The 16747-nt window shown below is 37.9% G+C and overlaps 1 protein-coding gene across 1 annotated transcript in view; it reads left to right on the top strand.

The window, feature by feature from the left end:
• WDR70 (WD repeat domain 70) overlaps positions 1-16747 on the top strand; it is a 117874-nt gene that overhangs the window by 4297 nt on the left and 96830 nt on the right. Inside the window, exon 5 of the mRNA XM_083353526.1 lies at positions 1406-1598. Within this exon, the coding sequence (XP_083209652.1) occupies positions 1406-1598 (193 nt within the window). The remainder of the gene's footprint in view (positions 1-1405; positions 1599-16747) is intronic.

The raw sequence follows: 16747 nt of genomic DNA, 5'->3' as shown, positions 1-16747 counted from the left end.
AAACGATGTAGGGTTTTATGGGTGATTACCAACATTTAAAAAATATATCCAGAAATCTATTAACAACCAGTGCTGGGTCCAAGACTCCTACCTTGAATGCTGTTCAGTACATGGACTGCTGGATTCTGAAATAGTTGCAGCTTCTCAGTGATCTGCAAAGGCACCCCCTTATAAAGTACAGTTCATTGCAGGAGTCTAAACATGTTATCGAGGGAATGAGTCACTGAAGCTGGATCCTCCTTTGGGTCACAGCTGGCACACAAGTGGAATTTTGAACCTGCCAGAACTAAATTTTAGAGGACAAGGAGCCAGCACTTTAGCCACTTGTCAAGGAGAGAGTCAACCTAGAACTAAGAAATTTCATGACAGAACAATTAATCAGTGGAATGGCTTGCCTCCAGAAGTTGTGGGTGCTCCATCACTGGAGGTTTTAAAGAAGAGACTGGACAGCCATTTGTCTGAAATGGTATAGGATCTCTTGCTTGAGCAGGGGATTGTACTAGAAGATCTCCAAGGTCCATTCCATTATTCTGTTAAACTGTATGATATACAAGACAGGATCTGTATGCTGGGCATTACAATTATTGTTCTCATTAAATGCTGTGTTTTTAATTTTTCATTATGTATTGGATGTGTTTTAATAGGCTGTAAGCCGCTAAGAATCTCAAAGATTTGGCATGTGCATTTTATAAATAGGTTCCCCCCCCCCTAAAGTGAAGGAGAAAAAGCAGTCGTTCCTCCTGTTGCCTTCAGCATCTTTGAGACAGTTCCATTATTCTTAGGGAGACCAGCAGAGGGCAGGTTATCACAAAGCTCTCAAAGAAAATCATTTGTTTCCTCCTTGCAGTAATAAAAAGAGTTGCATAGGGAAGCATATTGCAAGAAAAGGTGCTTCATTTTTCCCAGAAAGTAACTACTTGGCAAGCACGTGGTTAGCTCATCTGTGCTTGCACATCCCTCCGTGCTCTGGCAAACCTTAGACTATATCCTTCTTGCCCATTCTCTTCGTTTTTTTTGGCACAGACATTACCCAGTTCCATGCCGTATTTTCTTTTCTTCATTAGCCCTCATTTGAGAAGCTGAAGCTCATATATTTAATGAGAAGAGTCAGTGGAAAAGACACTGCTGTTGGGAAAGATCAAAGGCAAAAACAGAAGGGGATGGCAGAGGATGAGATTGTTAGATAAAGTCACACACAATGAACGTGAATTTGGGCAAATTCCAGGAGACAGTGGAGGACAGGGAAGCCTGGTATGCTATGGTCCATGGGGTTGTGAAGAGTTGGACATGACTTAGCAACTGAACAACAACAACAAAAAAGAGAAGGGACAGGTTAGGGACTTCAGCACTTAATAGTCAGAATACCTGTATCAGCTGTTTTGCTTCTTGTAATTGTTCCATGCAGAGAAATGTCTAGTAGTGAAAGTGAAGACAGTCTGGATGAAGAATTTGTTGGTCCCCCTTTACCCCCTAAAGAGCCATTAGATGACTCAGATGAGGAGCTGATTGGCCCACCACTTCCTCCTGGCTACAAGAACGAAGAGGAGGAGGAGGATGACGATGACGATGATGATGAAAGTGCCCAGGAAGAAGATGAGGTATAGCTTTTAGTCTCTCAAATTTATGCATGGTGATAAATCATAATTTCTGCCTCATCCTGACAGCATTGTGGGTGTGCCCCCTGCATGTAAGGCAAACAAGGTACCTACAATTACTTTTTCTTGTTCCTAAGAATTACGAAGGTAGCCATAGATATAAAGAGTAACATTTTATCAATATAAGAGAATATTTGTGGCTTAGGGTTGAACTCTAAGGTCCTTAGAGTTCTCTCTAACCTTGGCTGCTTTCTTGCAGATCTTTCATTACCAAACTAGGTAACATCATCAGTGTTAGAAGGGAATGGGTTATTTTTAAACAAAAAGCAACTGATAACGTTACCTAGTTGGGTAATGAAATATCTGCAAGAAATCAACCAAACTGGGAGAGTATTGAGGACTCTACAGTAACATTTCATTCACGATAGTAATCTTCTCAGATAATCCAAGCATTCCCATTAATTGGGATGAATGAGGTAAGGCTTCAGTTGCAATGATCTTATTTTGCTGGATATAGAAGATGTTGCTGATATAGCAGTTGGGGCTTGTGTGGGACCAACAAAATAGTGTTCCAGTATCCTGGTAATTGACTTAGAAAAAGGGAGTCCTAAGAGCATCTGAGATTGTATTGCACAGCATGGGGCTAGTTCACAAGAAATTGGGCTTATGTGTGCATATTCAATATATTTTAATGCCCAGTTTTATTAGTGAGAGCACTGAAAAGTCTTACATTTACTCTGGCTACACAGTTGTAAAAAAAGTACAAGAATTTCAGTGTCCTTGATAATGGACCAAGGACCTGAATGCACTGGGCTGTACAATAGATATTTCTATATCTCTTTGTAGTTCATTTCTTCATCTGTCTTTGCCCTTTTAGGTTACTACAAGCTTAGCCAAATACAGAGAAGAGAGTTGATCCATAGACTTTTAGGGAAAGCCTCAAAGTACATAGTGTATTTGGATCATGGTTTCCATAGTATAGGTAGTCCTCGAATTACGATCATAATCCATGAGGGTCAGGAGTTAGGACAAATGTTAAATGAACTGCTTCAAGCAACAATCAGCCACACCTGCCTTCCCCAATGCGCTTGTTAAATGAACCTGTGAATGGTTAAGTGGAGCTCTGGTGGGTGAGATCTTGTAGTACCTAGTGTAGGCACAAGCCCATCTGCTTCAGGCCTCCCAAGACCTTCCCCACTCCAAGATACCCCTTGCCCTGATTCCTGCCCCTTGGGGGGGCTCACGCGCGGACCTGCCGCACAGCTGGCTGGCTTGCCAGTGAAATGTAGTGGGAAGTGCATTCTGCATGCTGCCAAGATCTCCCTGTCTTCCTGGGGCAAAAGAGGGCTGGTTCCTTAGCCTTTCAGAACTTTCTGTTCCAATAAGATGGCCATCAGTAGCCTGCAAAGCCCTTCTAGCTCTTGCTAGGCTTTGGGAAGACAAAGCCTCTTCACGGTTCCAAATGTGCTTTTTCAAAAGGCAACTGGACTTTGTTTTTGTTTTTTTCCCCTTTGAAGACATTTCGCGTCTCATCCAAGGAGCTTCTTCAGTTCTGACTGAATGGTGACGGACGGAGATCTTTCCATCGTCCCCCTTTCAGTCAGAACTGAAGAAGTTTCTTGGATGAGAAGTGAAATGTCTTCAAAGGAAAAAACAAACAAACTCCAGTTGCCTTTTGAAAAAGCACATTTGGGACAACTTTGACCTGGATGACTGAGAACCTCCATAGACAGATCCTGCATTCTAAGGCAGCAAGTGCAAAACCTTTCCCTTACTTTAACCTCCTCTCTCCCCAGAAAGCCACATTTCTTCAATAAAGAAAAAAAAAGCTGGGAGGGACAGACTTCTTGATTTTTCTTGCCCCTTCCCCATAGAAACTAAACTCCCTGCCTCTGCCCTCCAATCTCTGTCCCTTTTAAAACCTTACCTTGACTCCAGGCTGAAGAGTAGAGGAAAGGAAGCAAGCAAGCAAAAAATCTTTCTGCAGCTTTTTGTCTTGAGGAGTTACAGAAAAATAAATAAATCAGCTCATAAAGTTTAGGCTAGAGCAGGGGTGTCAAACTCAATTTCATTGAGGGCCGCATCAGCATTGCGGTTGCCCTCAAGGGGCTGGGTGGGTATGGCCAGGGTGGGCGTGGCCTACTGGGTGGGTGTGGCCAGCTCTACATCGTTCGCATCAAGGGTGCCTATGGGGGCCTGGGCAGGAGTGGGACAGATCTGAGGGTCTCTGGCAGAAGAAGGGTCTCTGGGCCAAGACAGTGGGGGCCGTTCCCTCACTGTTTCCAGGATGGCTTTGTGGGCCACATGAAACCACTTTGTGGGCCAGATCCGGCCCCCTGGGCCTTGTGTTTGACATGTCTGGGCTAGAGCACAACACATGCAAACGGATAGATCCTGGGTCCTTATGAATCTCCGCTGTTCGAATGTCTGCCTTTAAGACCCAAGTAGGACTTGCTTTTAGAGGGATAGAGATTGGAAACACCTAGTTTGGGTTGGGGGGGAATTTATGTGACCATGGGGATGATCATGTGACCATGGAGATGCTGTGATGGTTGTAAGCGCAGGGCCTGTGATAAGTCACTTTTTTCAGTGCTGTTATAAATTCAAACAGTTGCTAAATGAATGGTTAAAAGTCAAGGACTATCTCTAGTTGCATGCAGAGGTTTAGGCACCTCTGGTCAAATTATATGTCAGTGGTTCCCCACCTTTTCTTCACCACGGACCCCCTTTAAATACCTTTTGTGGCCACGACCATGGTCACGGACCCCCAAGACTTAACTCAACATTTAAATCATAACATTTTTTCAAGCCTTCATGCCCCCCCATATCAGTTGAGAACCACTGATATGTGCCAACAAATCTCTCATAGAACAGAAGTTAATACAACTTCTGCTTGGTCCAAATTTAAGAAAGGACCTCTTTGCAAAACGAATGCCTGTTCACTCTATGTCAGGGATAGGCAACCTTGGCTCTTTTATGACTTGTGGATTTCAACTCCCGGAATTCCTGAGTCAGCTGGCTCAGGAATTCTGGGAGTTGAAGTCCACGAGTCATAAAAGAGCCAAGGTTGCCTACCCATGCTCTATGTGTTCCCCATCTTTTGCCTCAGTAGCAGAGAGCTGGAAAGATTACTGGGTTGTGGTGGATGTTCTGCCGTCCTCAGGAAGCCAGTGGTTCTCTTAGCTAATGAAGATGTATTTCTCTTGAGGGATCATCCCAGAGCAGATTTTATGTGTGGTTTCTCATTCGAGAGGATATACTTCTCCAAATGATACTTGCCATTTTCAGTTTTTAGATGGACTTGTTTTAGTTCTCTCCTCAGAGACCCATCTAGTGATCATTGCTCTGTGCTGTGCCAATAAAGGTTAACAACTACTGTATTATATTGCGGTGGTTTGGACAGAGAAAAGGAATTATGGAATGAAGTGGTACGCTTAATACCCGAGATTCATTCCAGCCTGCTGTAATGCTGATTTCTAGCATTGGTTTCTTTCCAGGCGTTCAATAATATTTTCTTGGCAGCTATGTTTATGGGCTGTTTTTAACAATTGAATGAAGAGATGAGTGAAGCAACTAGAAAGAGCTGGAGATAAACAAGTGCTGTTCATTTATTTATTTATTAAATTTATATGCTGCCCATCTCCATATCCAAAGTGGCTCCAGGCAGCATACCATATGCAAAAATATAACAATATAAAAACATTAAAACATTAAAACTAACAGGAATTAAATAAAATTAGGAGCCAAGTTCAGGAGCTGTATGAAGGTGAGATCTTTTCTCCTATAAAACTAAAATTTTAGCTTAGGGCCACATGGGGTCAGAATTAGTCCATCAATACCACTAAAAATACTCTTAAAGCTTTAAAAATAAAACCACTGGCATTTTTTCATCATTTTTGTTAGCTTGCAGTTGTTCACTTACATTTCAATGTGTATATAAAATTATACAAAATAATGTGTATATAAAATTATACAAAATTAAGCTACCATTTTTTCTCCCGCTTTCATTTCTTGGAATGCAATTCACATGACTTTTTCAGATGAGTAACATTTGAAAATACTTTAAAATATTTTCCCTTGGAAACTGAAGATATGTATAGAGAAATATATTACATGGTGGTTGTGTTTTTAAGCAAAACTACAAAAGCACCACAGGCAAAAATAACATTTTAACATCCTTTCATAAATCATGTTAATCTGTTTTCTCCAAGGAAACAGAAAATCCAAAAAGTTAAGAATCACTTATAAAAAGAACTTCATTGAGACTTGTTACTCCACCTAACCATACATAAACCTTTCAGTTAAAGATAACAGTGAATTTTTAAAAATATTATTATTAATTAAGATTTTTGTTTCTTTTAAAATACATCTTTTATGAGCAGTTACTGGTGAGCTATTATATTATGAAGGTATTGTAACAGCAGTGATTCAAAATGTTAAATGCAATAAAGATTAAGGGTTTAGCCATTCACTTTTATTTTCAGAGCCTTATAATGCAAATACTTGGGGGAGATGTCCATTTAACTCACTGGAACATAGTTCCTACTGCAGAGGATTGTACTATAAAAAGTATCCACTTGTAATTTGAGTGGAGCTGAGATCAGTGTTCAGGGTAGCATGGCTTAGTTGTGGTTGTCTTCCCCTACATGTTTCCATGTTTTTTCTATGTAGATTTATTTGACGTGGAGCTTTTTTTTAAAAAAAAGACTTTTCTATAATATTCACGAACCTAATTCTGACTCTTTAAATTTCTGGATGTCATATTATATAGATTATATAACATGTAGTTTGACATTGTCTTCTTTGGGCTGAGAAAGAGGGAGTGGCCCAAGATCATCTAGCTCGCCATCTCTTGGTTTCCAGACTGATGTCCTTAATCACAGTACCAGATACTCTCTCTTTATTAAGTTTAATGCAGTGAAAAATTAATTAGCTACAGAATCATTTCTACATGCTGGCTTGGGAGTTCTGGGAGTTAAAGCCCATACTTCTTCTAATGGTTAAGATTGAGAAATACTGGTCTAGATGCTCATAAGGTCTTCAGTTTAGACTTTCCATGGCTCTAAATACTTGACTTTCTTAATTTTCATTCTTCATACAAGATTCAAACAGAGGAAATTTTCAAACAGCTTTATATGTGTGTATGTGTATGTGTGTGTTTATATATATATATATATATATATATATATATATATATATATATGTATGTATGTATGTATGTATGTATATATGAAAAGAAAATCTTACCTAATTCCACCAATTTCAAACTTATCCAGATTTAAGTTTTATATTAATTTCATTTCAATGTATTTCTATCCCCCATAAAAGTTTAATTTGCTGCTTCTGTCTGTGGGAGGATGGAGCAAAAGTCCCCCTCCTTCTCACTTTTGGAGGATTTTTGCTTCTTGGTTTTTCCCCCCAGGAAATCAATTATCAAGTAGAAGAGAGAGAATCAATATTCTTACCCAGTTCCAAACATGTTGTTTACGATCAAGCTTAAATTAGTGCATTTTGGCTTCAGCTGCTTGTAGCTTGGGCTAGACTCTGGAGTGAAACTAGCCTTTCTTCTGCTGGTTTCTGGCGGGCTTTCCCTGGATGACTGGATCGACCGCCATCTCTCCACGATCAGCGGGGCACCCCTTGTTCTTTGTCGCCTCTCTGGGGCGAGGTTAGGCCCATTTATGGTCCCCAAACAGAAATAAATTGGCCGTAGGGTGTGGAGCCCTGCGATCCCTCAGCTGCTGTGCTACTGCACAAAACCCAGAAATTTTCAAACAGCTTTTGTTTTGTTTTTCCTGAAATAAGTATGTGTTAACCTGTTTGCAGTATCAATGGACCAGTGCATCGTTCTTGTACGACTTAAGCTCTCCATTGGATCTTGGTTTTGGAACACTAAACCCACATTTTTGCAGTCCCCCAAACTTTTAAAATTCTGAATGTGATGAGCACAAATTTATTCCGTGTTGAGATGGAAACGCATGCAAACTAGAAATGGAGCCCTCAACTAAGTTTGTCTTTGTTTAAGCCAAGTTGAAGTGGGAGCCCTGAAATAAGCTTTGCTTTATTTAAAAAGCAAAGAGATTTTGCCAAAAAAAACCCAGGGAAATCTACATGCATCTTCTGGCTCTGTTCACTCTATAGCATTAGCCCACCTATTGTGGCTCTTGACACTTTCCCTCCCTTATCCTCTTAAAGGAGAGAGCTGAGTCACTAAAATGTTGTTCATCCTTTTTACCATCTTGCTTCCTAAAGGGTCTCTCTGTGTCTATAAATTTTTGTATTTTTTTCTTTTGATTTTCCATTTTAAAGCACAGTGCTATTTTTTCTCCTTATTCCCACTTGCATGGGAAACTGAAAAGAGTCATCTTAGATTCATTTCATTTCTCATGACAGTATTGAACTGCAGTTTTCATGCTTAGGGCAAATATAGGTTCAAGGTCTTGGTGATGGTTTTTAAGTCCTTACATGGCATGGGTCCGGAATACCTCGGGGACCACCTGCTGCCGGCGTCGACTCCCCTCTGCCCTGTGTGTTCCCACAGAGAGGGCCTCCTCAGGGTGCCTCCGGTCAGAGAATGCCAGCTGGTGGTCCCCAGGGGGAGGGCCTTCTCTGTGGGCGCCCCGGCTTTATGGAACCAACTGCCAGTTGAGCTCCGGACGGCACCGGATCTTCGCTCCTTCCGGCGCGGGTTAAAGACCCATTTATTCGAACAAGCTGGCCTGGCCTGATGGGGGAACCTCAGGGTTTTAATGGGTTTTATATTCTAATTGTTTTAATTGGGCAATTATTTAATTCTTTTTTTAACTTTTGTATTTCTATTTATATGCCCTGTTCACCGCCCTGAGTCCTTCGGAAGAAGGGCGGTATAAAAATTCAATAAATAATAATAATAATAATAATATATTTCAAAATTGCATGATAGAATACCTTTTAAGCAAAGCGTAAATTAACTCTCCTGCAACGGGAACAAACTTTCTGCATACTAGATACAAGGAGTTGTCCTTGGACTATTTAATATGTTGTAATGAAGTCCATTAAGCTGATAGCTTTTGCAAAACCACTTTTCATTGAAGATGGCTTGACAAACCTCTTTAGACCCAGGCATTGGAGACGTAGTATAGAAGCCTGAATGCTATATGTTTCCTGGCCCTGACCAACAAGATAGAGACAGGACACAAATATCTCACAATTTATATTCTCCATAAGTTTTAAAGGTTCTTTAATTAATTGTCCATTAAACTATTAGCCTTAAGGCTTATCTTGATATTGACATAGGCAACTTATGCTTTTTCAGCTGTTGCTGCCGTACTGTGATGTGAGGATGAGAGAAGAGAAAAGTCATTAAATACATGGGGACTAATCACATTTACTTGTAATTAATTAATTTAATTTTGACAAAATTAAATTAAATAAAACATTGCTTTGTTCTGGCTTCTGGTCTACCTCTAAGCAAAATAATACTGTACTGGTACCTATTCAAGCTCTGCAAGTTAGATTACATTGGTAGATTACATTGATTTTTTAAAACATGTTTTCCATGAGAACAAGATTAAATTTCTTGCCACTCAAAATTCTTCAGTCATCAAAATAGATTCAGATTGATCCATTTTCCCCTGCAATTGATTCATCTATATGATTTTTTTAATTGCTCCCTGAAAAAAGGAGGTTTACATGGGTTTATAGGCAGCTGTGCCCTTTTGATCCTGATATGAAGGACGTAGGCATTGCAGTAATCAGATCAATTCTTGTTTTCTGTTTTCCAGAAAAAGGCATTCATTTAATGTAAATCATACAGGCAAAGGCCAACAGTCTGAATGACTGATGGATTGGATTCTGCATTCAGTGGAGCAGCTTACAATTAAAAATTACAGTATGATTGCATCATTCAGCCAGATGACAGGGTTTGAGCTAAACTAGGGAGAGCTGAAGATGGATTTGTGTTCACTTATGTATTAAGCTGCATATTTGTGTATATTAGTGTATTACATATTTGGATGCCTAATGTTTAGAGCTAGTTGGTGTAGTAGAAAGTGCTGGCCTAGAAAACAGGATACTATAAATTCTAGTCCCGCCATAGACATGAAGGTAGTAGCTAGGTGGCTTTGGCTCAGTCACTCTCTCTCAGCCCAGCCCATCTCACAGAGTTGTTGTTATGGAGGAAAATAGGAGGAGGAAAGAATATTAGGTATGTTCTCCACTTTTGAGTTATTTATAAAAAGAATAAAAGTGGAATAAAAATAATAAATAAATTGGTCTATTTCCCTAAAAAAAATTACTAGGGTTTCTGATCCTTTCTATACTATTTAATTTTAGTTTTAATCGTTTGTAATTGTATATGATGTATTTTAACTTTTAATTTTCCCTGTAAACCGCCCTTAGTCCTACGGGAATAGGGCGGTATATAAATTTAAATATAAATAAATAAATAAATAAATAAATAAATAAATAAATAAATAAATAAATAAATACTCACATGTAGAGTAGTACTACCTACATGTAGAATTCTACATGTGGTTGCACTGAGATTTTTATATAATATAGGTAAGTTGTTCTGCTCAAGATTCATCCTTTTGCATCTAGCCGTGTTGCACAACCAACCATCTTGAACTTGACTGAAGCTGATGGGCCCTAAAGCTCTAGTTAACAAAATAAACAACAGTTTCCATGTATCTGTAGATTGGAAGAAAAATCTTACTAAAGGAATGGCCTACTTAGCATAAGGGAAGGCTGTCCAAGACCATAGATGTTTGTCATGTTCATAATGTGTCATTACTGCTACACATTCAGGCAGTTTGAGGAGCTGCTAAGAAGCATTAAATATACACTAAACCTGTAGTTTTAAAACTGCAGATTAGCACACAGAAAGCATAAATACATTGGCTAATCATGTATCTGCTACCCTTCATCCTCGTCAGAAAAGCCAGCCATCTGTTTCCAAGTTTTTAGTGAAAGGTAGTCCATGGAGGGATGGATAACTATCTAATAATGAAATTAACCTTGTTGTTCTCATGAAAAGAGAATGCTTGCTCCATTTGGGTTTTTCTATTAATATTGTTCACCTATTAACCTGTTAATAATAGTAACCTATTTTCTAATGTTTAGCCCTTGTAGGGTTTTTGCTTCTGGGAACACTCACGAAATTGATCTGAATTTTAGTCAGGGCTGGATTCTCTCTCTCTCTTTTTCTTGATTCACTGTGGCCCAGCAGACTCACTTTTCTTTCTGGGGAGGCAGTGTGGTAGGTGGGGGTGGGTGGGACTTTTTTTCTTTTTCTTTACAAAACATCCAGACACAAAGGCAGGCTAAATTCACCTTCTGAAATCCCTTTTGAAAAATCAACTGAACACCCATCTCATCATCTGGCAGAGAAAAGCAGCCTTGAGAATGAGGAAGAGCATCACAACTGAGGCCCGAGGGGACTTTTATTGACAGGACCAGACTGGGGTCAGCACTTGCTCATTACCTAATCGTTGTTGCAGCCTTTTTTTCCTTCTCTTCTGTGAATATTCCAGATGATGCGATTTTACCTCCCTGAGTCCATATTTATTTATTTAGATTGTTTTAAAGAACACTCAGATTTATTTCATCTAATAAAATGGAAGAATGTTAAAAAAAACATAGAAATGATATGCTTTCTGAAATACAACAAATCCATATCTAACCAAACAAAAAATTGTCCTTACTCTCTTCCAAGTAAGAGAAGAAGTTATATCATTTTGTATTATTTTGTTTCTACTGCCTGGGTTTGAAACTCTGCAGGCAGAAGTGTGGTCCGTCTGATGTTCTTTTGATATATTTCAGTTCTGTTATGTGAGGGTAACAGGAAAATAGAAAAACAGAAGTACAATTGAGATGTTCCAGGAAGCCACACTTGCAAACTGGATGTGCAGCCGAAATCTCCCTTAAAGCACCACCTCTCCTTCTTCATTAAATTTGAATGTTTGTGATCAAAAGTTGGAAGACATACTAACCCTCTGATTCCTTGTTTCAACAAGCAATAGAATTGCATCCATGTGTGCTCCATGCCAAACTGAAGCAATTGTGAGCTTAATTTATTACATCCTCATGATGAGGATGAAAGTCATTAGACTGCAAAGAGAGGATATGCTAGATACTGAGCAGTTTCACTTTTCTCATGTCTATTACGAAAATAGTCACATTGAAAGCAATGTGGTAGCCTTCCTGGAAAGCATATATAAAGTTACTGCCTTAACTTACAAAAGAATAATCTACAATTAGTCTCATACATACCCCATGTTTTTTTCTTTGTGTGAACATTAGCTGCTCGGCAATTTATTTTATTATATTGCATTACATAAAAATGCATTATTACATGGTTTATAAGAAGGTTAAACATTAATGTTTTGAAAGCAATTTATGAGTGTCATGGGAGAGTCACTAATCAAAATAGTGATCAAATTGGAACCAGCTGTGCATGCAGTATATGAAATTGTCCCTTCCTTCCTTCCTTCCTTCCTGTAAGAAGTAAAACATGTTGTAACTTTTTTCTCAAGGTTTCAAAAATATCTGAGAGAGTTTTCAGGAATTTACTGTTTGGCTCCACCTAGTTTCTCTTAGGGCTTAAGGATGGAGTGTAACATAAACTCATCAATTAAAAAGAAATCTGATGAATATTTAAGAATGTGGTCTCCATTAATCATACAGCAGATTTCTTTATTTTATTTATTAAATATGCTGTCCATATCACCATCAACAATTTTAGTTAATAGTTGGTGATAAAGGTGTTTAATAATTAAAAATTCTGGATGGCAAGTGGCCCATTTAAAAAGACATTTTATATGATGGAGTTTTGATTAATTATGGTGAAGTCATTATTAGCACATTGTTTGAGCACTTTAACCACAAAAAAGTGGCAAAGACCATACATTGAGTAAAAGCTGTTTTTAGAATTGGATGTATACTAAATACTATTTCAAATACTAAAATTTGCAATTATTTTGCAATTATTAAGATGGTGACTAGGTGCAAGCAGGAGAGATGAGAATCAGGTTCGCCTGGTGCGTCAGTTGCGGCCCTATCTGGACCGGGATGCCCTGTGTACTCATGTGCTCGTGACCTCTCGTCTGGACTACTGCAATGCTCTTTACATGGGGCTTCCCTTGAAGACCACTTGGAGGCTCCAACTGGTACAGAATGCGGCCGCGAGAGTTGTCTTGGGAGTTTCCCGGTACTCCCATGTTACACCTTTGCTCCGCGAGCTGCATTGGCTACCAGTTGTCTTCCGGGTGAGGTTCAAGGTCTTGGTGATGGTTTTTAAGTCCTTACATGGCCTGGGTCCGGAATACCTCGGGGACCACCTGCTGCCGGCGTCAACTCCCCTCCGCCCTGTGCGTTCCCACAGAGAAGGCCTCCTCAGGGTGCCTCCGGTCAGAGAATGTCGGCTGGTGGCCCCCAGGGGGAGGGCCTTCTCTGTGGGCGCCCCGGCTTTATGGAACCAACTGCCGGTTGAGCTCCGGATGGCACCGGATCTTCGCTCCTTCCGGCGCGGGTTAAAGACCCATCTATTCTAACAAGCTGGCCTGGCCTGATGGGGAATGTTAGGGTTTTAATGCGTTTTATATTCTGATATTCTGTTTTAATTGGGCAATTATTTAATTCTTTTTTTAACTTTTGTATTTCTATTTATATGCCCTGTTCACCGCCCTGAGTCCTTCGGGAGAAGGGCGGTATAAAAATTCAATAAATAATAATAATAATATGAGAAGCATCTTCAAGAAATTCAAGCCCTGTGTGACAATATATTAAAGGAACATGAAGAAATTCACCAAATTGCAGGAGATGTCAAACAAATAAATTACAAGGGTGACTTTTTGAAACAGAATGGGCAGTAAGGATGCACAGTATGAAGGTCGTTTAGATAACGACAAAATGAGCAGCATTTAAAATTTTGAGGGGGAGAAGATATAAGAAGAATAGTCCAATCTTTGGCTCAGTTAATAGGTTGGGAGGAAGAAAAGATGGATTTGGAAATAGTCATAGTCTATAGAATAAACTCTCAGTATTCTACAATTAGAAAAGTTCCAAGGGATGTGGTAACCCACTTCGTAAGGAGGAGAACAAGATAACAAGTTCTGGAGTTTCATTTCAAGTCTAAATTAAAGATAGACAAGGTGGATACAATTGTCCTGAAAGAAATTCCTGTGAGAATTTTGAGAAAACAAAAAGCCTATGCTTTCTTAAATGTTTGGAAGAAGACTTTCTTGGGACAAAGTCGGAAAGGGTGATTTTCACCTATCAAGCACAGAGATTTAAATTGAATTCTAGAGAAAAAGCTACTTTTTAGTCAAATATAAATTAACTGTGGATCAGATACAGGAAATGATGGAAACTGAAAATAAATCTGACCTGGCCAAGCAGCAGATACATAAAAACGAGGAGACTGAGGGAGACAGCATAGGACTTTGGTACTTTATTTGCAAAATGTTGGAGTATAAATGTATAACTTGAAACATGAGTAGAATCAATGCTCCTTCAAAGCGAAAGAAGGTATTTCAGTAATTTGAGGAAAATTAACTGCTGACCTTATTTGCTTACAAGAAACACACAAAGGACAAAAATACTTGATTTATAAGAAATTAAGGGAATAGAATAAAAGATTAATATAGTTGTTTTATACATGAAGCTTTAGTTTATACCAAAATTATTGTTATGAGATGAACATGGTCAGTTTGGTGCAGTTGAAGTGGTGCTGTGAGGAACAAAAACTATTTACCAAATGAAGTCAAAGTGAAATGGATCATGGATCATTATGTTGAAAATTGATATTTATTGGGCAATTGGAATGCAGTAATTTCCCCAATCTTTAATAGAATGTCAGCCAAAGAGATTAAACCCTATCAGAATAAATTATGGAAAGGAGTTTTTTTGTTTTTTGAGTTGATGGACAATTTAACATGGTCAGTTCTTGGAGACAGAAAAATGGACTCACTTGAGAATATACTTCTCAGAAAGACACAAATCATTTTCAAGAATTGATATGATTTCAACGAACTTGGCAAATAAAATCTCAAAAGTGGGTATCTTACCTAAATAATTTTCAGGCCATAATCCAGTTCATTCACTACTTAAAAGAAAGATTTCACCTTTCAGATGGAGATTAAATGAGGCTATTTTACAGAAGGAAAAGGTTATAGGATTGTAAAAAAGAAACCAAATGAATAATTTGATAATAATTTGGAGAAAGGTACAGACTTGAGGACTGTTTAAGATGCTAGCAAAGTTGTTACTAGGGGCTACTTCATTCAATACTATCATCAGGCAAAGAAGAAATCTCAAAAAGATGTGAAGGATATTGGATGAAAGTCAAAATATAGAAATTGAATTGCAGAAGACACCAATGGAGTCAAAAGTTTTATATCAAATTAAGTTGCTATGCCAACAACTATGTTGTCTGAGAAATAAATACAAATTTGATTTATATGATACAGAGACACTGAATTTTCAAATAAACCAAGAATACTTTTGATATATAAATTGAGAAAAAAGATACAAAATGATATAGAAGTGGATATGTCAAAAATAGATGAAAATAATTATCCAAGCTTTCACAAACCCAAAGAGAACTTATGAATGAACCAATAACTACTTTTAAAAGATAAGATGCCATTAAAAGATAAAAATAGGCAAAGTACCAGGTGCAGATAGCCTTTCAAGTTAACACTATAAATGTTTTGAAAACCAACTTTCACAGCCACTAAAAGATGTAATGAGTTTCAGGGATCTAGGATGCCTCAGTCCTGAGTGGAAGCCAATATTGCCTTATTTCTAAAGGAGGGTCAAGATGCTACTGATTCAATTGTTAAGCAATGACTATAAACTTTTTATTGCAAGATTGAAGAAAGTTCTACAGACATTTGTTCATGAAAATCAATTTCAATTTTTGCCAAAAAGACAGTTAAAAATAATGTGAGAATAGATATTATTCAATATCTATGATATCATAAAGAAAAATAAGCAACATTATTATTTTTTGAATGTAGAGAAAGACTGATAATTTAAATTGGGTCTTAACATTGAAAGAAGGCATGGACTTTGGGGAGAAATTGATTCAAGGGATTGTTGATTTATACATCTCAGCAAGCTCATATCATTATCAACGGAGATTTAAGTAAGCTATGTGAGATCCAGACAGATACAAGACAATGATGTCCTTGTCTCCATTGCTTTTTATTTTAATTTTGGAGGTTCTGAACAGAGACATTAGACAAGATGAAAAAATAGTGGGTGTAAAAATTGTAGCGTACAAATTAAGAATTTTTACCGATGATTTAGTTTTTTTTTCTAGAAACTCCCCAAAATAGTATGGAATATTTAATGAAAAAAATGAATAACTTTGTGGCGTCACGATTAATGAATCACTTGGAGCCTTAACTGGCTTTAAAATAAAAAAGGGATGCTAGTTAAGAATATGTCTGTACAGGTTTATGAAACTTCTTTTGGAAAGTCAGATTTTAAGGAGGGAAAAATATCTTGAGGTGATATTGTCAATTGCAAATTCTAAATAGTTTCAAAATAACAGTGACTGGAACAATATCAAAAGGTGGGATAAACTGCAACTATCTTTGTTGGATAGGATTTCTGTGATTAAGATGAATGTTTTACCAAATACGTTGCTATTATTCCAGAAGTTATCAGTATTGATGTCCAATGTTACATTTAAACAATAGAAAAAAGATACTTCTATGTTCATATGGCAAGGGGGAAAAAATGAGAATTAAATATAAATTGCTTCAAGACAGAGGATTGATGGACCTGTGGTCAAATATATCTTTTATTCAAGTTGAATCATAACCTCAGGATTAAAAAAGTAGTCAGAATGGCATGTTTGTCACTGGCTCATATATGTAACAACTAAAAGAAAGATTTACCTCAGATAAGAAAAATCATATAAAAATGAATTTGAAATTGCACTGTGTGCTAATAATGAACATTTTGCTAAGGTTTATAAAATGTTGAAATTAAACTGGAAAATGATTTTGTTTTAATGGGCTGAAACCTTTGTTTATAACATAATGCTTGACCACTGGGAAAATATGTGGACAAATGGATTGAAATTTAGATTAAATTATAATCTGAATTTTTTTAATAAAGTGTATCATTGGTAATGAATGCCTAAGAAAATCAGAAATGTA

Source organism: Vipera ursinii, assembly GCF_947247035.1.
Source record: "Vipera ursinii genome assembly, chromosome: 2".
Classification (NCBI taxonomy): domain Eukaryota; kingdom Metazoa; phylum Chordata; class Lepidosauria; order Squamata; family Viperidae; genus Vipera; species Vipera ursinii.
The sequence above is the reverse complement of the archived record's forward strand: the minus strand, read 5'-3'. Positions and strand labels throughout refer to the sequence as shown.